The 23,903-nt window shown below is 40.9% G+C and overlaps 1 protein-coding gene across 4 annotated transcripts in view; it reads right to left on the bottom strand.

Annotated features, from left to right (window-relative positions):
• Window positions 1-2,375: 2,375 nt before the first annotated feature.
• si:ch211-241b2.5 (programmed cell death 1 ligand 1) overlaps window positions 2,376-23,903 on the bottom strand; it is a 59,038-nt gene continuing 37,510 nt past the window's right edge. For 2 of the 4 annotated variants that reach the window (XM_039759559.1, XM_039759561.1), the window contains exons 4-8: window positions 17,276-17,569; window positions 15,251-15,388; window positions 11,068-11,130; window positions 9,002-9,122; window positions 2,376-3,558 (exon numbers count right to left, since the gene is read on the bottom strand). In XM_039759559.1, coding sequence (XP_039615493.1) covers window positions 3,138-3,558; window positions 9,002-9,122; window positions 11,068-11,130; window positions 15,251-15,388; window positions 17,276-17,569 — 1,037 coding nt within the window. In that variant the 3' untranslated portion in view covers window positions 2,376-3,137. The remainder of the gene's footprint in view (window positions 3,559-9,001; window positions 9,123-11,067; window positions 11,131-15,250; window positions 15,389-17,275; window positions 17,570-23,903) is intronic. The other 2 variants (XM_039759560.1, XM_039759562.1) reach the window with 2 other exon arrangements.

The following is a 23,903-nucleotide window of genomic DNA, read 5'->3' as shown; positions in this document are numbered from 1 at the left end:
TTTCTCAGGATGCTGAAGTTTCCTTCTAAATCACAAGCTTGTACCCATTTAATTAACTAGAAATTATAAACTGACCTCATATGAACAAGTGGGTTGGCATGTGCATCCATGAGCCCTGCAGTGGGCTAGTATCCTATCTGGCTTTGGTTCTTGTCTTGTGCCCATTTCTTACAGAATAGACTCCAGTTCTTGCAGCCCTAAACTCTGCCAAATGAAACTAGTACCCTTATTTATTAAGTGTCTCAGAATTACTCCTAGGAATGGCACTTAATTTCTGACTAGTATATAATAAAAATTTGTTATACCCAGAGTAGGACATGAGCAAAAGCTATGAAGCATCCTACACCCACTGCCAGCAAGGAGTAGGATGGCATATCTGAGATTGAATGACATCACAATTTTACTGCACCCGAGCTGTAAAATGTAACTCACAATGGAAATCACAATGACATTTTGTAGTTTTCTGATACTAACAATGAAGGCGCCACCACAAAGGTAATAATAATAATAAATAATAACAATAATAATAATAATAATAATAATAATAATAATAGAGTAACCATACTCAATCCTTATGAGAAGGATTTAGGAGTTGTAGTGGACTTGACGCTTTTAACTTCCCGACAGTGTTCAGAAGCCATCAAGAAGGCTAATAGAATGTCAGGCTGTATAGCGCCTTGATGTGTGGAGTACCAAGGAGGTTCTGCTCAAGCTTTATAATGCACTGGTGAGGTTTCATCTGGAGTCCTGTGTGCAGTTTTGGTCTCCAGGCTACAAAAAGGACATAACAGTGCTAGAAAAGGTCCAGAGAAGAGCGATTAGGCTGATTCCAGGGCTAGAAGGGATGAATTATGAGGAAAGATTAAAAGAGCTGAGCCTTTACAGCTTAAGCAAAAGAAGATTAAGAGGTGACACGACTGAAGTGTTTAAAATTATGAAGAGAATTAGTCCAGTAAATCGAGACTGTTATTTTAAAATGAGTTCATCAAGAACATGGGGACACAGTTGGAAATTTGTTAAGGGTAAATTTTGCACAAATAAGTTTTTCTTTACACAGAGAACCACAGACTCATCTAAGAAGCTACCAAGAAGTGTGGCAGACAGCAGGATTTTAGGGACTTTCAAAAGTTGGAGTTGATGTTTTTTTAGAAGAATTAATTGGATAGGATTGGCCAGCTTTGTTGGGCTGAATGGCCAGTTCTCGTCTAGATAGTTTAGATTATTCTTTAGTTTAGGTACTGCAAAAATTATTATTCATTTACTACTATGAAACAGTAAAGAGCTTATTGATCTCTGTAATGTGGCATACTAATGTGGTCTGAGGTTGCTTAACTGAGACATTCTTCAGTTGATATTAGATACTGTATTATTATTAGACCTGTGAATCCTTCATATTAAAAGATCATTTTAGCATCATGTCAATATGCCACACTGCACAGAGGTGAATAACCCATCTACTGGTATTTTGTAAGTGTTATTAAAGCCAGGGGAAGCCTTTGTTATGGTCTTGTTAGGTATGAGTTAATGCTTTTCTGCACTACCTAAACTAAAGTGGTATCAATAATATTTAAAGGAGGAAGAAGAAAAAGGAGGAAACATAATAAGGTAGGTTAATGTGCTAAACTGCACGTAACTCTTACCACGTTGCAACAACATCAAGAATGATACAGCTTGCATCCATGAGCACCTGTGTGCTGCTGATACTGTGATATCACTTAGGATTCACAAATGTGTGGTCATCCACACTTACGGCAGTGATCTTCATGTGTATACTGTCGATCACTCCAAGAACTCTGAATGCAGCTGGCTTTAACATGACCTCATGTGGAATGGTAGAGAAATGTACAAATTAGCATGTACAGTAAGAACCTTCATAATGTGCTGCATAACTTGAGAGATGGTTAGTTGTGACATATCCAGATCATCACTATTGCAAAGCTGCATTATTTCCATGGCCAAAAAACATAACATTACCAACACTTTCAGCTCAGCTCACAACACATGGCTTCTTCTCATAGATGGGAGTGCTTGCATTACATACAAATATTATTCCATCTCTGTTAAATTGATATCTTTATTACAAATTCATTGTCCAGTGGTTCTAAAACATTTAGCCTCTTCAGGATGTGCGTGTTGATCACTGCCTGGATGCCATCTTCTGGCTACCACCATCTTAGGACAGCTCACAAACTCTTCTACATCCTGGGGAAGTCAGGAGTGGTTTATTAAATTAGCAAAATTGATAAATTCGGTTACTCCTAATCCTCAGAGCAGGGCCAAACCTGAGTCACTCTGAGAATTTGTTACCTGTTGGGACTCAGAGACACTTGATAGATACAGGCACGGCTGATGATGAAGACAGTTTTGAAAGTATTTGGACTTTGTGGTACTGCTTAATAAACAGACTTTCAATGTATTGCTTGTTGCTCAGGGAATCACTTTAAAATAGTGTTCTTCACAAAAAGAAATCATAATATATTCTGATTTTATTAAATGACAAATTAGCAAATTGCCCAGCTTGTCTTGCTGCTCTAGACTTCATTGCTTACATAAAATGTCTCTAAAATTACGATTGAGTCAGCAATGTGTGTAACATTCATGCGCTCCTCTTAAAGTCATTAAGTGCAGAAAGCACTATAAAACATATGCCTAACTAACTACGTCATTTCATTTTCACCACACCATTTAGAAAGTGCTTGTCATGAAATACAAAGGTTGCATTAACGTGTTGCTTGGTGAAACGTCAGACTTGTGTACTGCTGCCCGCCCTGATGGGCATTCTTCTCATTCACGCCATGCCTAGTCCACTGCAATGGTGCTGCCAAGCAGGTTAGGTGAGGTGTACCAGCCAGGTCCTAATCATACAGCACATACCAGTTTATGAATTTTATGATTAGGGTGTAGCACTTGAATGAAATGAAGAATGTTAATGTGGCCAATGGCCAGGCATAGCCTTCTTGCAAATCATATATTTCACTTAGATTTATATTAGAAAAGTGCTCTTTGCAGAAACATATTTACAGTTTTACAGTTCAGTCTTGCAACTGTGTTTTTGGAGTCCTTACGCTGATGGCCACAGGTTAACATGAACATCAACAAAAAACATAAAAATAAGTGGAATGCAGATCTGAAGCACTTCATGATATTTGTTGTCCTTCCGGGTGTTTTGTGAGTAGAATTTCCAGGTTCTGGTACTTGTGAAGAATCGTTCTAAGAGACTCTTCTGACACTGTGCTATTAACTCCTTTGTGATCCAGAATCAACAGGATGCTGCCAGCTCCCATCAGCATCATCTGCAGCTCTTCCGTACTGATCTTGTCCCTGTGTATCAACTGTTTAACCAGCTCCCCAAAAAAGTCCCACACCGAATCGGTAAGCTGCAGCAACAAGATGAGTGAATATTTCTTCACACCATAAGGATCGCTGGCATTGGAGTCTGCCCATGTTCTGGCCAGGGCTCGGCACAAACTGCTCTGATCCTCTTGGAAAGCCTCTTCTAGGATGTGCAGTCTGTCCGTTTCCTGCAGCACTTCCTGTAGTCTCTGAGGTTGGCCGCTACTGAAATATAAAGGAACACAAATAACTAAACTGAAACTCTGGGCTTGGTTTATAATGCCATTCCCCGAGCATTGCCTCCTTTATCTAATATTTGTGGACTGACATTCAGCAGGAAAGAGAATTATGATGACAAAGTTAGAAGGACACTTATTTACAATAAATTATTTGCTACAGTGATGTACATTTTTCAAGGATTTAGAACACTGGAACAATTTAAACAGGACATTAAGCCCAATAAGCTCATCGTCATCCAAAGTAACTGTGAGTCAAGACATGAATGGCCCTAAAGTCCTACTCTCCACTACACTACTTAGTAATTTATTCTTATTTTGTGTCTATGGTTCTTTGTGTGCAAAAAAATTGTTCTAACATTTGTGTTAAAGGGTGGCACGGTGGTGTAGTGGGTAGCGCTGCTGCCTTGCAGTAAGGAGACCTGGGTTCGCTTCCTGGGTCCTCCCCGTGTGTGCGTGGGTTTTCTCCGAAAGACATGCAGGTTAGGTGCATTGACGATTCTGACTTCTCCCTAGTGTGTGTGTGTGTGCTCTGTGGTGTTTCCTGTGTTGGGTGGGATTGGCTCCAGCTGACCCCCGTGACGCTGTAGTTATGATATAGCGGGTTGGATAATGGATGGATGGATTTGTGTTAAATTTGCTCTTAACAAGTGTCTCTGTGTTCTTCTTGAACTCATTTTAAAGTAACAGCCTGGATCCACTGGACTATAAATCCTTTCATAATTTTAAAAACTTTAATTATGGCACCTCCTTCAATCTCTCCTCATAGCTCATACCTCTCAGCCCTGGAATCAGCTAACCCGTCTTCTCTGGATTTCATTTAGTGTTGTTGTGCTGTGTGTGTTTTTAACATTTTTGTAAGGACAACAGCACGCATTACTCCAGGTGTGGCCTCACTAGTGAGTTATATAGTACTAGCCAACCCGCGGCGTACCATACGCCGCATAATCAGGCCGGTTTTTTAAAGATTTTTAAGTACAGGGAGAAAATTAACATTTGAAAAATCGGTAATGTAATAAATCAGCAAGAAAACGGGAGGAGAGGAGAAGGATGTCCACTCTGCTCCCTCCGTCATGTGCCCACCTCCAAGTCGTCACTCGAGTTGTTGTCGTCTTTGCACAGTCCAGATGTACCTGTGACTCACGTAGACTTTTCATTGCTCTGTACGGTTTTGGCTGCCTTTCTATATATAATCTACCAAGACACCCAACCATGGTGGTAGCAAGGTGGGGGGTGTACAAAGTGCAGGAGCATCTAACAAGACGCATGTTTGTTGCGGAAGTGAATTGCTGTATGTAGCGTGTAAAACAGCTTGCTATGGTGCATGCGGTCGTGCGTCGTAACCGAAAACTCCGTTTTTTAAAGACTGCTCACTTCATTGTGTTTTAACCTCAGTTTTAAAGGATTGTTTTAAGGATCCCATGGGATACCCCTCGCAAACCGTTTTACACGCTGCATCTGGCGATTCACCTCCGCGAGAAACATGCCTCTATGAACAGTCAAGGTGGGTCAGAGCTGCATGTGACCTCTACGACAGACGAATATAAATGACGCCATTTTTTCTGTGTCGTCGCCTCCGAGTTGGTGGGCGTGGCTCTGTGAGTTGTCGTCGTATCCAATGGTCTTGGAGTGGGTGGGCATGGCTCCTTCCTGCAGTGGGTGGGCATGGCTCCTTCCTGCGTGCGCCATAGGTGTCTCACTTGTCGGCGGCTTAGTGAATCCACGTCCCTTCCAGCGTGCTTTTCATGGTTGTCTTGCCTTAGTGAATTATATATATAGATAACCTCCCTCGACTTTTAGTCGACCCATTGTGCTTTGCAATGTATCCTATTAGGCTCCTCGATCACTTCTTTACATTGTCTGCATGATGCAAAATGGGTACATTCAAATTTCAGACCTCCCATTGTGTATTCTTTACATGTTTTACTTTTGATTTACATTATTTTTCATCTGCCACCAATCTGCTCATGTGTGTATGCCATCTAGATCTCCCTGTAATGATTTGACTAATTCAACATCTTCTGCCCTTTCATATACAGTAGTTTGGTATCATCTGCAAACTTAACCAAGTTATTGAATACATTCTTGTCCTAATCGTTTATGTATATCAAAAGGAGCAGCAGCCCAGCACTGATCCCTGGGAATTCACAAATCAGTTGTTTCATTAAATACGTGCTTTTAATACATACTTAACAAAGAAGCATCTACTAGTAATGGTAACCTTGTGTTTCATTTGGAACTGTTCTGAGGATGGTGTAATACTGTTATGATAAAAATATATACTCAGCAAAAAAATTTTACAAACCAATTAATTGTACTTACTACAGGTCATAAGTAGTGAAGATAAAATCTTAGGAAAGGCAGGAACTGACTGGCCAGCTAGCTTTGTGGTGGCTGCGATGAAAGGGCAGTCTGGCTAGGAACTGAATGTGAGCCGAGTCGTGATGACACACAACTGGAATGGCAGTCACCTAGCACTATGATATCCCATTGGTCCAAGTGGTACATGAAGGAAGCCAGACTAACATTAACACAAGGGTAACATATCAAGATTCTCATTCATTTGCCATATTTAAATAGGCCATGCTGTCTGATTTCTGTCACTCCATCGAAGGACCATGTCAGACCATGTTAGAAAAGACACCAATCAACATATCAAGACAGACAGCCACCTGGTAGTTTAAGCAAGGTGACCTGATTATTACCCAGGTTTTATATATATATATATATATATATATATATATATATATATATATACTGCTCAAAAGAATTAAAGGAACACTTTTTAATCAGAGTATAGCATAAAGTCAATGAAACTTATGGGATATTAATCTGGTCAGTTAAGTAGCAGAGGGGTTGTTAATCAGTTTCAGCTGCTGTGGTGTTAATGAAATTAACAACAGATGCACTAGAGGGGCAACAATGAGATGACCCCAAAACAGGAATGGTTTAACAGGTGGAGGCCACTGACATTTTTCCCTCCTCATCTTTTCTGACTGTTTCTTCACTAGTTTTGCATTTGGCTACAGTCAGTGTCACTACTGGTAGCATGAGGCGATACCTGGACCCTACAGAGGTTGCACAGGTAGTCCAACTTCTCCAGGATGGCACATCAATACGTGTCATTGCCAGAAGGTTTGCTGTGTCTCCCTGCACAGTCTCAAGGGCATGGAGGAGATTCTAGGAGACAAGCAGTTACTCTAGGAGAGCTGGAGAGGGCCATAGAAGGTCCATAACCCATCAGCAGGACCAGTATCTGCTCCTTTGGGCAAGGAGGAACAGGATGAGCACTGCCAGAGCCCTACAAAATGACCTCCAGCAGGCCACTGGTGTGAATGTCTCTGACCAAACAACCAGAAAGACTTCATGGGGGTGACCCAAGGGCCCCATGTCCTCTAATGGGTCCTGAGCTCACTGCCCAGCAGCATGCAGCTCGATTGGCATTCGCCATAGAATACCAGAATTGGCAGATGCACCACTGGTGCCCTGTGCTTTTTACAGATGAGAGCAGGTTCACCCTGAGCACGTGACAGAAGTGAAAGGGTCTGGAGAAGTCATGGAGAACATTATGCTGCCTGTAACATCATTCAGCATGAGCAGTTTGGTGGTGGGTTAATGATTGTCTGAGGAGGCATATCCATGGAGGGTCACACAGACCGCTACAGGCTTGACAAAGGCACCTTGGCTGCCATTAGGTATCAGGATGAAATCCTTGGACCCATTGTCAGACCCTATGCTGGTACAGTGGCTCCTGGTGCATGACAATTCCTGGCCTCATGTGGTGAGAGTATGCAGGCAGTTCCTGGAGGATGAAGGAATTGATACCATTGACTGGCCACCACACTTTCCTGACCTAAATCCAATAGAACACCTCTGGGACATTATGTTTTGGTCCATCCAATGCCACCAGGTTGCACCTCAGACTGTCCAGGAGCTCAGTGATGCCCTGGTCCAGATCTGGGAGGAGATCCCCACAACACCATCTGTCATCTCATTAGAAGCATGCACCGATGTTGTCAGGCATGTATACAAGAACACAGGGGCCATACAAAGTGCTGCGTACAATTTTGAGTTGCTGCAATTAAATTTTGGCAAAATGGACTAGCCTGCCACATAATTTTTTCACTCTGATTTTTGGGGCGCCTTTGAATTCAGGGCTCTGTAGGTTGATTATTTTCATTTCCATCAAACGATGTGGCATCCTTTCGTTCCTAACACATTACCCAGTCTATATCAGTATAGATATCCAGGAGGATTTCTTTTTCCCATTGAGATCTGATGTGTTTTCAAAGTGTTCCTTTAATTTTTTGAGCAGTATATATATATATATATATATATATATATATATATATATATATATATATATATATATATATATATATATATATATATATACACAGTGGTGCCTCATACTTTGAATTTAATTCATTTCAGGAGGCCGAATCCATTTTCCCCATTAGAAATAATGGAAAGTGATTTAATCCATTTCCAGACCCTAAACAATTTCCATTTCAATAAACTTAAACAGCAAATACATCCAATTTAAGGTAAAAAGTAAGCATTTAAATGCCCAAAATAATAAAATAAAACATCCATCCATCCATTATCTAATCAGCTATATCCTAACTACAGGGTCACAGGGGTCTGCAGGGGCCAATCCCAGCCAACACAGGGCGCAAGGCAGGAAACAAACCCTGGGCATGGGCGCCAGCCCACCGCAGGAAATTAAAAAATGAAAACAATAAATAAAATATGTAAATACTGTATAATAAAATGCATGAAAATTGCATTTACTATATCTTAGTGAGTCGTGGTAATGTCATGTGTGGGTGGTGGAGAAGAAGAGAAAGGTTACTGTTTGGAAGGGAACTCGTCCTCCATAAACTTGCCTGTACTTCTGGTGTTCTCTATTCCTTCTGCTTTAGTATCTTAAACATTTTGCCTCCAGATCCACCACACATGTATCGATTTCATGCTTCACAATAAATTCCTTTTCCTCCTCAATCATTGATACAACAACCTTCATCTTAGGCTTCATTGCCTCCACACACTTCTTAGATTTCATGGTTAATAGATAGGGGCTATACAAATATATAACCAAACACACCAAAAATAAAGCGCAAAAAACACTGAAAACACACAAGTGTAATGCAAGAGATGATTTCACAGCAAGAGTAAGAGAGTACTTGGGCACACAACAGATGATGTTTATGCTGGTTGCATAAATGCCATCTGTTGCAGCATTTTGTCAATGCATGTGCAGTTCAAAAGTAAAAGCATTGTTTAAACTCTGGGTTGAAAATCAACGTTTGAACTCTGGAACGTTCCGAGTTAAAATCGTTCGAAGTACGAGGCACTACTGTGCATATGTATATATATATATATTGCAACAGTGCCACAGAAGTGTATTTTATGATGGCAGTGGCAATTACCTGCTAGCTAATTGTCCAAATAAAGGCACTTCCTCACTCCATGTCATACATTCCTCTGGTCCATGGTTCATGTACCTCTCCTTCAATAATTCCTGAAGATCTTCAGTGTTCTGTATGGGGTCTGCAGTGAATAAAACATGAAAGAGGACAGAAAGATTACCTAATGTAGTTTTTTTTTTTTGTAGTTTTTGTAAGTCTGAATAAATTGAGCTATTAACTACAGAGGGATTTCAAAGTGAAAGTCAACAGGCCACCATGCAGGGTGTTTTCCCCATTCTCTACCGACAACCCTAAAGAATTAGAGCAAGGTTCAAATTTTCAGATCTTAAACATTAAAATAGCTGCTTAGGTGTATTGCAACACCCAGCAGATAAGAGGGAGCCAGCAAAAGAAAGAAAGAAAGAAAGAAAGAAGGTTAAAGGAAGAAGAAAGAGGCGGGCAGGAATACAGGAGAGTGGCAGTCGAGTGAGCAAGATACCGTAGAGAACGCAGACATGCTGGGAGGACAACCCAAAGGAAGTGGTTGGCCAATGCTGAAGGAAATCTCTCCAGCTGAACGATCTAGAAGTTGGAGTGACTGATGCGCTGATCAGTTTTAGCGACTCCACATAAACCCAGGAGAAAGACAGCAGGGGCTGCAGGAGAACTGGAAGGCTCAGTGAGGGAGCCGTGGACCACAGGGACACGAGCCTGGCAGCAGGAGTTTGAGGCTGCAGGGGACAGAGCCTAGGAGAAAGTGTAGAAGGTTGGCTGAACTGCTGATTTGGCTTCTCTTCAGCTGCAAGTTCCTGTTTGGGGTTAGCAGAAGAGACATGTGTTTTTAAAAGGGATGCACTGGGACTGAGTTTGAAGGGACTGTTACCTGCCTGTGCATTTTTAATCTATGAGTTTAATGGATATTTATTGGATTGTTTTTAACCTCCACTTTTACACCATTTTTATGGATTATATATTTATTTATTTTTATACGCTGCAATTTTGGACATTTTGATTGCTTGATAAAAGCACCAAGGCACTATTATATCCCTTGCAATGTTTGTGTGTTGTGTCCTCATCTGCTGGTTCATCTCTTGGGTACGTTATCGTCGGTAGTGGGATCAAGAGGCTCCCCAGAAGGACCCAGTATCAAGAGGCTGCCCCATCGCAAAGGGGTCAAAAAACTTTAAAAAAGTGGGGATCAGTAATATAGGCATGTGGAGTGCTACTTTATGGTCAATGAGGAGATTTCTGATCACCAATGTTATTTTGATATTTCATTCTTTAGTGGTGGTCCTATCCCTCTAAGCCACCTCCAAAATGTTAAAAATTACAAATTTCAAACAAGAACATGTGGGTATGATTTTAGACTATTTTAAGGTCAGTGATCATGAATATTGTTATATATATATATTGTTATATAATATAGTGATCATGTTATTGTTGGTCGTTTACTAGGACTCTAGCCCCACATCGAACCTCTATCAGAGGGTGAAAAATGACAAATATCTATTATAATCAGGAATATTTAGACATATATATATTTAAGCATTTAAATTGAAGAGCAGATTTTAACATTTTAGACACAGCTATTCTTGTTTTTTATGTACTTCTACCACATGAAGTAAATCATTATATTTCTTATGAACAACTTGAATTAGGGCAGCTTATGCTAATTGAGACGTTTATTAATTCTGCATATCTGAATTGATGACAAGTGTGCCACATGCTTTGCACTGGGCAGTATGTACAGTGCTCTCAGCCTACCTAGTATGAAACAAGCTTTATAAAACATAAATTAAATTGGAATTAGTTATGTAGTACACATAAGGTTGACTGTTTTAAACTGAAAACCTTTGGACTATTTCAGCCATAGCTTGATGAAGTTTTGGCTTTCAAATCTAAATCTGGTGTCTGGTGTGAATGTGGACCGGCTGTTGGGCTGGTCCCTGCCTGGATAGGCTCCTGCCTCTTCACCACCCTGGATTGGATTAGGCAAGTATGAGAATGTTATGTTATGCTAAATGAAGTATTAGTAATCATATTATTAGACATTGATTATTACGTAGTTCTTAGGATAGATACCATACCTTGAACAGAGTTAATCGGAATATGAAGCTCGCTCATTCTCCTGTGGGATTTCCTGATGTGTGCTGTGAAACAAAGAAAAAGGTCAGCTACAGAAATCTAATTTTTAGCTTATATTAAAAGTATAATAAAACACAGTCAGATATTTCAAGATGCTTAGGGGACTAATCTAAAAAATTCAGGATCAAGAAAATCAATGTTATCCAACACCACTCCTAAATCAATACTCCACATTCATTGGCCAAGAGTCTCGTCTTCAATTCAGAAGCTCATTCACATGTCAACGCATTCACTCTGCATGATCTGTTCTGTTCCTGAAGCATTTATTTAACAATATTTTAGCAAAAAAATGCTTGTGTTTTGCCTGTTGTGAGCATATGACTGTATGACTTGACATGTGAACTTTTAGCGGCCATTTATGATATTGTTTGCTGTGGTCCAGCATTAGTCTCCATAGATGACCATTCTATCAGAAAGTTTGTTGCATCCGTTCTTGGTCCTATGACTAAACAGAGCAGAATACAAAAATGCTGATGAAATCAAACAATCTCTACATCAGTTATTGATGGACATACATTAGGTCAAACTGTTTCTGAACAATATCAGGACTGGAACAAAAACAACACGCCTGCAGCCCGTAACAAGGCAAACATGAGGTAACTTTGAAGGAGATGGGTTCATTTTTTTGTTGTACATCGGTCTCAGTGTTCAGGGCAGATACAGTGCATCCGGAAAGTATTCACAGCACATCACTTTTTCCACATTTTGTTATGTTACAGCCTTATTCCAAAAAGGATTAAATTCATTTTTTTTCTCAGAATTCTACACACAACACCCCATAATGACAACATGAAAAAAGTTTACTTGAGGTTTTTGCAAATTTATTAAAATAAAAAAACTGAGAAATCACATGTACATAAGTATTCACAGCCTTTGCTCAATACTTTGTCGATAAACCTTTGGCAGCAATTACAGCCTCAAGTCTTTTTGAATATGATGCTAAAAGCTTGGCACATCTATCCTTGGCCAGTTTCGCCCATTCCTCTTTGCAGCACCTCTCAAGCTCCATCAGGTTGGATGGGAAGCATCAGTGCACAGCCATTTTAAGATCTCCCCAGAGATGTTCAATCGGATTCAAGTCTGGGCTCTGGCTGGGCCACTCAAGGACATTCACAGAGTTGTCCTGAAGCCACTCCTTTGATATCTTGGCTGTGTGCTTAGGGTCGTTGTCCTGCTGAAAGATGAACCGTCGCCCCAGTCTGAGGGCAAGAGTGCTCTGGAGCAGGTTTTCATCCAGGATGTCTCTGTACATTCCTGCAGTCATCTTTCCCTTTATTCTGACTAGTCTCCCAGTTCCTGCCGCTGAAAAACATCCCCACCACCATGCTTCACTGTAGGGATGGTATTGGCCTGGTGATGAGTGGTGCCTGGTTTCCTCCAAATGTGACGCCTGCCATTCACACCAAAGAGTTCAATCTTTGTCTCATCAGACCAGAGAATTTTGTTTCTCATGGTCTGAGAGTCCTTCAGGTGCCTTTTGGCAAACTCCAGGCGGGCTGCCATGTGCCTTTTACTAAGGAGTGGCTTTCGCCTGGCCCCTCTACCATACAGGCCTGATTGGTGGATTGCTGCAGAGATGGTTATTCTTCTGGAAGGTTCTCCTCTCTCCACAGAGGACCTCTGGGGCTCTGACAGAGTGACCGTCAGGTTCTTGGTCACCTCCCTGACTAAGGCCCTTCTCCCCAGATCGCTCAGTTTAGATGGCCGGCCAGCTCTAGGAAGAGTCCTGGTGGTTTCGAACTTCTTCCACTTACAGATGATGGAGGCCACTGTGCTCATTGGGACCTTCAAAGCAGCAGATATTTTTCTGTAATCTTCCCCAGATTTGTGCCTCGAGACAATCCTGTCTCAGAGGTCTACAGACAATTCCTTTGACTTCATGCTTGGTTTGTGCTCTGACATGAACTGTCAACTGTGGGACCTTATATTGACAGTTGTGTGCTTTTCCAAATCATGTCCAATCAACTGAATTTACCACAGGTGGACTCCAATTAAGCTGCAGAAACATCTCAAGGATGATCAGGGGAAACAGGATGCTCAATTTTGAGCTTCCTGGCAAAAGCTGTGAATACTTATGTACATGTGCTTTCTCAATTTTTTTATTTTTAATAAATATGCAAAAACCTCAAGTAAGCTTTTTTCACGTTGTCATTATGGGGTGTTGTGTGTAGAATTCTGAGGAAAAAAATTAATTTAATCCATTTTGGAATAAGGCTGTAACATAACAAAATGTGGAAAAAGTGATGCGCTGTGAATACTTTCTGGATGCACTGTATCTTAGAAATCTTATGCTAAAATGTTATATACATGCTGGGTTGTACTTATCCAGGAGCTCTATGCAACACAAAATAACACATCATTTTCCAGTTAAAATTATAATTTCAAAAGTGAAAATCAATTGCAATTTTACACACGCACACACAGGCACATATACAGATGCCATGCTAAAATCAACTTTTCTCGATGTTTGAACATCGTAAGATCAGAATCGGAATTCAACTTAATAACAAATGTTTCACCTGATCACCAACGTTCGATTTACATGGAAGTAAAATGACCAACAAGAGTCTATTTTATAGGAAAAACATTCTTCTCGGTTGGCTGCTAAATAAGTCCTAACCAGTTATTGAATTAAGGAGGATGCTTACTGGACACTAACGATCATAGATAACTATGGGGATAAATATGGAACAGCAATGTTGATCAGCTAGGCAACCCACTGCTACCCGCTTGTGACCCACCGCAAACCACTTGTGCACCCAACTGTTATGTTTCAAGCAGAGTACAACACATAGCTGTGGCTCAGATTTTCGTTTTATGTCTTCTTTCTTCATTTCTTGATTCTTTTGTTTGTGTTCATTTTAATTACCATTACTTGTATTTTTGTTTGTCTTTGAGTTTGTCTATGTATCAATGCCTCTATGTGCCTTGTGTTTAGTGGGTGGTTCTCCAAGAGGTAGGACCATCTGCCCATCACCGACAGAGGCTGCTATCAGCCCTGTTAAGGCAAAGGTTTCCTACACTTCCTGGCAGTTCATTTTGTTATGAAGTAGGAGTCCCAAAGCATGCGATTCCCAAATACTTCCAAAAATGCCCACTAGGGTTCTACACACCCACAAAACACGAAGTACATAACAAAGGCATTGATACACAGACTAAATCATATATAAAGAAAACTGCAAATAAACATAAATAAAATTAATACAAACAAAAGAAACAAAAATGAACAAAGAAGGCATAGAACAAAGATTTGAACCCCAGAAAGGAGGGGAACCCTGGCTGAAACATAACACCAATGACCAGTGACACAAAAGTGGGTTGAGAAACACTGCGCTAGCTGAGGCCAACAGGTAGTGTTTTGGGTCTTAATGGCTTAAGTCTTAAGGCAGTGGTTCCCAACCTGTGGAGTGGGCCCCCTTAGGGGGGCGCTAAGTAACAAAAAGTGGGGCGCGAAGATGTGAAAAAAAGAAAAGAAGAATCAAAAATATGAAAAAAAACATCTGTTGAAACCAAAACAAATTAACTTAAACTACATTCTGATACTAGAAAAATAAATATAGAGTTAGATAAATGTCGATAAAAGTTAAGTAGGTATAATAAAATATGCATCTACGTTTCAAAAAAACGTTGGGGGGGGGGTGGCGATTAAAACTGTTATGAAAACTCGGGTCGCAAATACTAATCATGATAGCCACGTATTTCCTTTTCCTAACAGCACCATGGTTATTAAGCAAGAATATATTGGATGTCATATGGCTACAGCTCTGTAAGTACACATTTGCTCCTCCCGTTAACACCGTATCATCCTGTTGAAGATGCCCTTCATGTTTGTTCCAGTGCCACAAACAAGACACATTGCACATTGATGTCATGATACCAGATTTTCACAGCTACCTAAAATCAAGAATGCAGGACTATATCCTGTATCGTATACCCACTCACACAATAAGTTTACCACGTCAGATGAGATGGAGTGAGAAGTAACAGACTACCCTTTAACCAAATACTTTTTTGATTATCTTTTCACCAAGTGCCTCCTGCCATTTAACGGTCCTTATAAAGCAACAAGAATGTGTTGCAAACATGCTATGTGAAATCGGCACGATTTTTAAAAATGGAAACCACCTTGACATGGATGCTTCTTCTTCCACAATATGACACCAACCACCACCATGGTTACTACTGTGACAATCAGAACAGAAAAAAGGGCTGCAAGAGGTGGCAGATGGGATGTTTCCATGGCACCAGAGGTCTGTATAACATCTGCAGTGAGAATAAAAAGAAATGTTTAGTATTAATGTGTATACTGAGAGGAACATAAGTACTGTAAGCACAGTGCGCTGTTATTTTGTACCAATTCAGTCAGACCCTTAATGAGGTGTAACAGCACATACTGTTTTGGCATCTCTCAAAGCCCAAGGAATGAAATTGCTTCCATATTGCTTTTTAGGAATTAGATTATTACTGTATTAACTTAACGATTAATTGTTTTTACTATTACCATCCAAAGCTTTGCCCTCAAAAGTTAAACATACAATATTTGGCAAAAATCATCAACTACAGTTATAGCGGTGCCAGACGGTCTTCTTCAGATGCAATATGAGAGTGTAATGCTCTGAACTGTGTTAGGCTTGCCAATGCCATTGCTTTTAAAGTCAACTAGTAGTCTGCTCCCAAAGATCACCACAATCCTCAACTCCCCTGATCTCCAGGGTCTGCCAAGGCCTCACTGAGGTAGTCTTCCTCTCATTGTCAAAGCTTAGTTTGAAGTCTCACTGATTTTAGCTTTTGGATTTTTTTTCTGTCACTTCCTATGGCTTTGACATTTCCTAAGCTTCACCGCTAATTTTGCTTTTGGAGATTTTTACCTAAATGCGTTTTCCTCTAGTATAGTAGACTGTTCAGGATCATATGTTTTCAAAACAACTTCATCCCCACACTCATAGAGTTGGTTTTCTTTAATGTTGTTCCTGTAGGTTTGCTGGTGTTCTTATATTGTTTAGTTTTGAGATTATTCTAGTTAGGGCAAGTAAATTCTTTCTTTTGGTTAAAATTATTACAATTTTTCTTTTTGGCTTTGTGACTACTTTTGTTTAAATTTGTTAATCTTATTTAGCTCCATCCTGTGTTTTTCTTTACTGTTACTTTATTTCATTCCTAGTTTTGAATAGAATAAGAATCTATGGTCAGAAAAACAAACAGATTTTTCTGGCCTCTATGTCAAAACAAAAAGTCAAACATCATATGTTGTTCTGAGTACACCAACTCTACTATGATACAAGATGGTGGCAGCATAATGTCTGGGGATGGTTTTTGTGCACCGTGTCTGTGAAGACAAAAGGAAAGATTGACGCAGTAAAGTTTTGGCAAAGTATAGTTAATGTCTAAAACTAAAACTTCTCTCTATAAACTAATGGCACACATGAAAAGATTTATCTTCCATCAAGACCCTGACCCTGTGCTCTGACCCCAAGGGGTATGCAAAAACTAACAAATTCCAAATACAAGAAATTGTATGAGGCGAAATAAAGAACAAAAAAAAAAGAGACCAAAACATATGGCCAAAGTCAACAGACTAAAACCTAAAAAGTCAATTTTGTGTGATATACAAGTCATATGTGGTAAAATCTGCTTTACACAAGTGTAGCCCATCCGACCTCATTGAGCTTAAACAGCAAAAATTCAGTATCTTAACGTAAAAAATAGAGAAACATTAGTGTGGAATCAATTATCTTCTGATTTTATTTATATTTATTGATCAATGTGTAAAAATCCTGAAGAAAAATTCCAAAATCGAAACATCCACCTATCCATTCAATTTCTGAACTCACATCTTCTATTCCAGTATCACAAGGATCTGGAATCTAGTCCAACTGTATGTAATATAAGATCACTGGATTAGATGGAGGTCTACTGCAGACCACATTCACATGGTGCCAATCAGAGTAGCCGGCTTGTTTTTTGGATGTGACAGGAAAGGCAACACAAACAACGCAAGGTGCAAACGCCATATAGACAGGTATCAGGCCAGACACTGAAACCTGCAGTTTTCCCACCACACTGCCCATAACACAATTTTTATGTGAATTATACAAATCATTTACTTATATTTTTAGGATAAAATAATCCAGATAAATAAATAATGAATACCTGGAATCGTCAAAAAAGCAGTGAAAGGATTCTTCAAAGATTCATTCCAGAAGGTGCAGCTGAAGGTTTCAAGAGTGGATGCTGGGACGTTGAGTCTGCTGCTCACTTGGAAGAGGTGGTTTGTGCCAAAGGATCCGTTACTCATAGCATGACTGGTGAGGTTGCGACCTTTGCTGTCCCTCCAGAGCACTTTCACTGGGGGGTATCCTTGCGATTGGCAGATAAGCTCCACTTCACTCTTATTTTCAGGCCGCCTCTGCACAAAGAACTTGGCAGCACTGTTATTGTATGAAGCTGAAACACACAAAGGGAATCAGATGAGACCTTTCCCATCAGACTGTCTTTCTTCAGCAGGATCCCATTTTGTAAAACAGCATATCCATGTTGTTTGTCTGGGAAAAAAATATATTTTTGTGAGATTCTGCAATTTTTTAAAGAAGTACGGCTGTGCACTTCTCATCAATGCTAAATAACCCTTCACCTCAAGTAGTGTGGCTTTTTCTAGCTTGTTCCATGAATGTTGCAATCACCTTTACTATTTTAGTAGTGATTGAATATTTAGGGTAAGTTAGTGATTGAATATTTATGGTAAGATATCTAAATTAGATAGATAGATAGATAGATAGATAGATAGATAGATAGATAGATAGATAGATAGATAGATAGATAGATAGATAGATAGATAGATAGATAGATAGATAGATAGATAGATAGATAGATAGATAGATAGATAGATAGATAGATAGATAGATAGATAGATAGATAGATAGATAGATAGATAGATACTTTATTAATCCCAAGGGGAAATTCACATACTCCAGCAGCAGCATACTGATAAAGAACAATATTAAATTAAAGAGTGATAACAATGAAGGTATATCAGACAGACAATAACTTTGTATAATGTTAACGTTTACCCCCATGAGTGGAATTGAAGAGTCGCATAGTGTGGGGGAGGAACGATCTCCTCTGTCTGTCAGTGGAGCAGGACGGTGACAAAAATCTGTCACTGAAGCTGCTCCTCTGCCTGGAGATGATCCTGTTCAGTGGATGCAGTGGATTCTCCATTACTGATTATAACCTGCTCAGCACCCGTCGCTCTGCCACGGATGTCAAACTGTCCAGCTCCGTGCCTACAACTGAGCCTGCCTTTCTCATCAGTTTGTCCAGGCGTGAGGTGTCCCTCTTCTTTATGCTGCCTCCCCAGCACACCACCGCATAGAAGACGGCGCTCACCACAACCATCTGATAGAACATCTGTAGAATCTTATTGCAGATGTTGAAGGATGCCAGCCTTCTAAGGATGTATAGTCGGCTCTATCCTTTCTTACACAGAGCATCAGTATTGGCAGTCCAATCCAATTTATCATCCAGCTGCACTCCCAGGTATTTATAGGTCTTCACCCTCTGCACACAGTCACCTCTGATGATCATGGGGTCCATGAGTGGCCTGGTCCTCCTAAAATCCACCACCAGCTCCTTGGTTTTGCTGGTGTTCAATTGTAGGTGGTTTGAGTCGCACCATTTAAAAAAGTTCTTGATTAGGTTCCTATACTCCTCCTCCTGCCCACTCCTGATGCAGCCCACGACAGCAGTGTCGTCAGCAAACTTTTGCATGCGGCAGGATCCCGAGTTGTATTTGAAGTCCGATGTATATAGGCTGAATAGGACCGGAGAAAGTACAGTCCCCACGGCGCTCCTGTGTTGCTGACCACAATGTCAGACCTGCAGTTCCTGAGACGCACATACTGAGGTCTGTCTGTAAGACAGTCCACGATCCATGCCACCAGGCATGAATCTACTTCCATCTCTGTCAGCTTGCCCCTAAGGAGCTGAGGTTGGATGGTGTTGAAATCACTGGAGAAGTCCAGAAACATAATTCTTACAGTACCACTGCCTCTGTCCAAGTGGGAGAGGGATCGGTGTAGAATATAGATGATGGCATCCTCCGCTCCCACCTTCTCCTGGTATGTGAACTGCAGAGGGTCAAGGGTGTGGCGGACCTGTGGCCTCGGGTGGTGAAGCAGCAGCCGCTTCATGGTCTTCATCACATTCGATGTCAGAGCGACAGGTCGGAAGTTGTTCAGCTCACTAGGACGTGATACCTTTGGGACTGGGGTGATACAAGATGTGATATAAGCCTCTGGACTCTCCCCTGTTCCAGGCACAGGTTGAAGATGTGCTGTAGAGGACTCCTCAGCTCCAACGCACAGGCCTTCAGCATTTGTGGCGATACTCCATCTGGACCCACTGCTTTGCTGGCACAAAGTCTCCTCAGCTCTCTGCTTACCTGGGCTGCTGTAGTTGTGGGTTGGGGGAAACTCTCTCCTATGCTGGTATCAGCAGATGGATGGGTGAAGGGTGCAGTACTCTGAGGTGATAGTGGGTTAGGGTGGTCAAACCTGTTGAAGAAGTTGTCCATCTGGTTTGGTCTCTCCACGTCTCTGTTGATGGTGGCACCCCGCTTCGAGCTGCAGCCAGTGATGATCTTCATCCCATCCCACACTTCCTTCATGCTGTTATTCTGCAACTTCTGCTCCAGCTTTCTCCTGTACTGCTCCTTTGCTGCCCTGAGCTGGACTCAGAGTTCCTTCTGCACGTGCTTGAGCTCATGCTGATCATCGCCTTTAAAAGCCCTTCTCTTCTGGTTCAAAAGGACCTTGATGTCACTTGTAATCCATGGCTTGTTGTTAGCATAGCAGCAGACTGTTCTTACTGGAACTACAATGTCCATACAGAAGTTGATGTAGTCAGTAGTGCAGTCAACAACCTCCTCAATGTTCTCACTATATTATCACTGCAGGATATCTCAGTCCGTAGTTCCAAAGCAGTCTCTCAGAGCCTGCTCTGCCTCAGGGGACCACTTCCTGAATGAGCGTGTCGTTGTAGGTAGTTCCCTCACTCTTGGTTTGTAGTGAGGCTGAAGCAGAACCAGGTTATGATCTGCTTTCCCAAGCGCAGGCAGCAGGGTGCCCTGTATGCGTCTTTAACGTTTGCATACAGTAGGTCAATAGTCCTAGTTTCCCGGGTGTTACAATCCATATACTAGGAGAAGGCAGGTAATGTTTTGTCCAGCGTCACATGGTTAAAATCTCCAGCGATTAGCACAAGCGCCTCGGGGTGCTGTGTTGTAAGTTAGCAACAGCAGAATGGATGATGTCACCCGCTATCTCCACATCCGCCCAAAGAGGGATGTAAACAATAACAATAATGACGTGTCCAAACTCTCTGGGCAAGTAATAGGGACGCAGACTTACGGCCAACAGTTCAATGTCCCTGCAGCAAGTGGAGATTTTGACGTTTACATATCCAGAGTTGTACCACCTTGTATTCACATAGAGAGCGAGTCCTCCTCCTTTCCACTTCCCACAGGTGTCCACTCTAACTGGGTAGCTCCACATTAGCATCTGGAATCTTAGTCATTAGCCACGTTTCACTAAAACACAGCAAACTGCATTCTCTGTAGGTCCTGACATTTTTCACCAGTGCAGCCAGTTCGTCAATCTTATTTGGTAGTGAGTTCACATTTCCCAGAATCACAGAAGGCACCGAAGATTTGTAGCGCCACTTTCTCGCTAGACGCTTGGCTTTTATCTTAGCGCCGACATATATGTTGTCATTTATACCAAAGGTATCTGCTAAACTCTTCAGACATGTGCATTTTACATCCTTATTGGTAAGACAATTCCACCCTCAACAGTCACTGACACCAGACAAGTGAACAGGAATGTATCCTAACTTCAGGAAAAATAATGTCAGGAATCTGGGTAAAAGCGGTTACTTCAAACTTCCTTTTGTTGTCACAAATATTGTGGGTTTTTTTGAAAAAGCAACTGAAATAGCTGACAAAAACAAAGCATACAATCTAATTAACTCAGTCTTTCAAGAAGCCTTTGCTACAGACCAACACTGAAGATTACTTTTAAAACTAGAAGATGTAGGCATCAGGGGTAGCCTACAAAACTGGAGCTCAAGTAGGTTAACCAGCAGGTTTTCACAAAGTACAGAAAAGAGGAGAATGGAGTGGAGTCATCAGTGGAGTCACTCAGGGATCTGTTCTTGGACCTTTACTTTTTCTGATCTGCATTAATAACACTGATCCTGGAATATGTAGTAAACTTGTGGAACTGGCAAGTGATACTAAAACTGGAGGAATGGCAGACACTGAAGAGGCAGCAAAAACAATTCAAGAAGAAATTGAAAAGCTTCAGAACTGAATGATCATGTGGAAAATGCAGCTTAATGTAGAAAAAGCAAAGTGCTACACGTGGGCAAAAGGAACATCAGTTAAAAATACAAAATAGGAGGCACTGTCATACAGGAAGCAACCTCTGAAAAGGATTTAAGGGTTTATGCTGACACAATGTTTTCTTCATCTAAGCTGTGTGCAGAAGTGATTAAAAAGGCAAATAAAATGTTAGGTTATATCACAAAATCTATTGAATGTAATCGACAGACGTCATGTTTAGACTATGTAATGCATTAACAAGAGCTCATCTGGAGTGTGCAGTTCTGGTCACCACACTACAAGAAAGACACTTGAAGCTGTGCAAAAGAGTGCAACCAAGTGCATTCCAGGACTCCAGAACATGTTCTACGGCTGAGAGAATTAAACAGAGGAGACTACGTGGAGACCTAATCCAGATCTTCAAAATCTTCAGACAACAGAATTCTTTCAGTTTAAGGGTGAATCACATACTCATGGACACTAGTGGGAATTAAAGTGCATTTAAGACTTAAGCCAGGAAGCACTTCTTCATGCAAAGAACTGTGGGAATCTGAACATACTACCAAGTCATTTGGTTGAAGAAGAAATGATGGCAACCTTTAAGAAGTGTCTGGATGAGATATTGGGACGGTTAAGCTATCAGCTGAACAAACGAGCCTGATGGACTGAATGATCTCCTCTCGTCTGTCAAATTTTTTATGTTCTAACGTACCTCAGAAATGCAGAAGGCATGGTTTCTAAACTGCAACCTTTGTCACTTCACAGTGAACGTATTCAGTAAGTTTTAAAGCTTTTGTTTTCAATTTTGGGGTGGTTCCCTGTAGACTCCATTTTAAACTGTAAAAACAGTCACTATATTTTTTAATTTTATAAAAAATATTTCACTTAAGAGCACAATTCCCCATGGGACACTAGTGATGCTCTACATGTTGACTGACATATTTTAGTGAGAACTTCACTGTACATGTGACACTAATGACCCTACAATGACTATGATGTATGCCATGAGTGTGAAGAAATAACTTTGCCTTCAAAAAAATGGCAAAGCTTTCTTTAACGAAAGAAGTGTCTGGGGCAAATGACAGCCATCCATGATTGTGAACAAAAATTAAACAACCACCCACAAAGTTTCAGTAACTGAATGCAAAGATACCAAACACATCTGTTAATGTTAAGGCTCACAAAGAAAAATGTGTTATGATGTCCCATGCCAGTAGCCCATGACATTGTCCCTTGTCAGGACATCTGGTTTTTCATGGACAGGGGATTGAACGGTACCAAGTGAGGAGACAGAAAGAAATATTCAACGTACAAACCAGTGCAGTGTTTATTATAAAGTGCATATCACAATAAATAAATTGTGAGAAAAAAATAGTGCTTATCAATAATTAATGTTCATATAAACAGTGGCTATAAATGCTCAATAAATAATTAAAACTAATAAAATCCAATTCTCCATCCATAACATAAACAATCCTTTCTCAGGAATCCATAATGTGAACTCTGGCAAAGTCCCCAGCAATTCTGACTGCCTGGGCACAGTTGCTGCATTGTCTCCCCCTGTCGAAGACCTCAGCAGCATCCAATGTCTCACTCCGACTCTGCTTTCTGTTGCGCAACGCATTTGACCCCTAATCTATCACCTCAAAGAGTAAAAGCTGATTTATACTTCTGTATTGAGCCTACAGGGTATCAATGGTGTAGCCTGACGTAGACCTCCTCAAGAATGTGACTACATGTCACGTCAAAGATAACCCTGCACAGACCCCTACAGCTCTGATTGGCCAGTTTGGTAACTACTAATTTCAGAAACACTTTTCATTTGTCTTCCAGTTTGAAAGCCGGCGAAAATATGAAAAATGTGAGAGACAAATACATTTGCCTATGGAAGAAATATTCCATATTAATGGATTATTCACTTTTCTTGAGTGCTATAAACACTGCCAACTAGCGCTCAGGCACGTGCCTGCGGTGAGGTGTGACACAGAAGTATAAACTGCTGTTGATGATGTAGCCTACCAAGTAGGCTCGACACAGAAGTATAAGTAAGCCTTAACCCATGAGTCCTTCCAGAATCCATCCCACCTCTGCTGTTCTTTAAGAAATCGTCAGCAGGCTGGACTCAATGTTGCTTCCGTGACTTGGCACCTACTGTCAGTTCAGCTGCAGAACAAACATCAGGAGCACCAGCACCATCCACCCTGGCCTTCAGAGGGATTTACACACAATGTGCTCCTCTTACAAGCGCTCCTTTGTCTTTCTTAATTTTTTTCTTCCTCCACTTATCGTAGCCCTGTTTATCCCGTAGATCCCGGCTGTGTGTGATTGTCGTGCCACACATGCCAGTGATCAGCACACACACTCACACGCATTCACATGCGACTCACTGCACCTCTCTAA

The sequence above is a fragment of the Polypterus senegalus genome, chromosome 7 (assembly GCF_016835505.1).
Source record: "Polypterus senegalus isolate Bchr_013 chromosome 7, ASM1683550v1, whole genome shotgun sequence".
Taxonomy (NCBI): Eukaryota; Metazoa; Chordata; class Cladistia; order Polypteriformes; family Polypteridae; genus Polypterus; species Polypterus senegalus.
The sequence above is the reverse complement of the archived record's forward strand: the minus strand, read 5'-3'. Positions and strand labels throughout refer to the sequence as shown.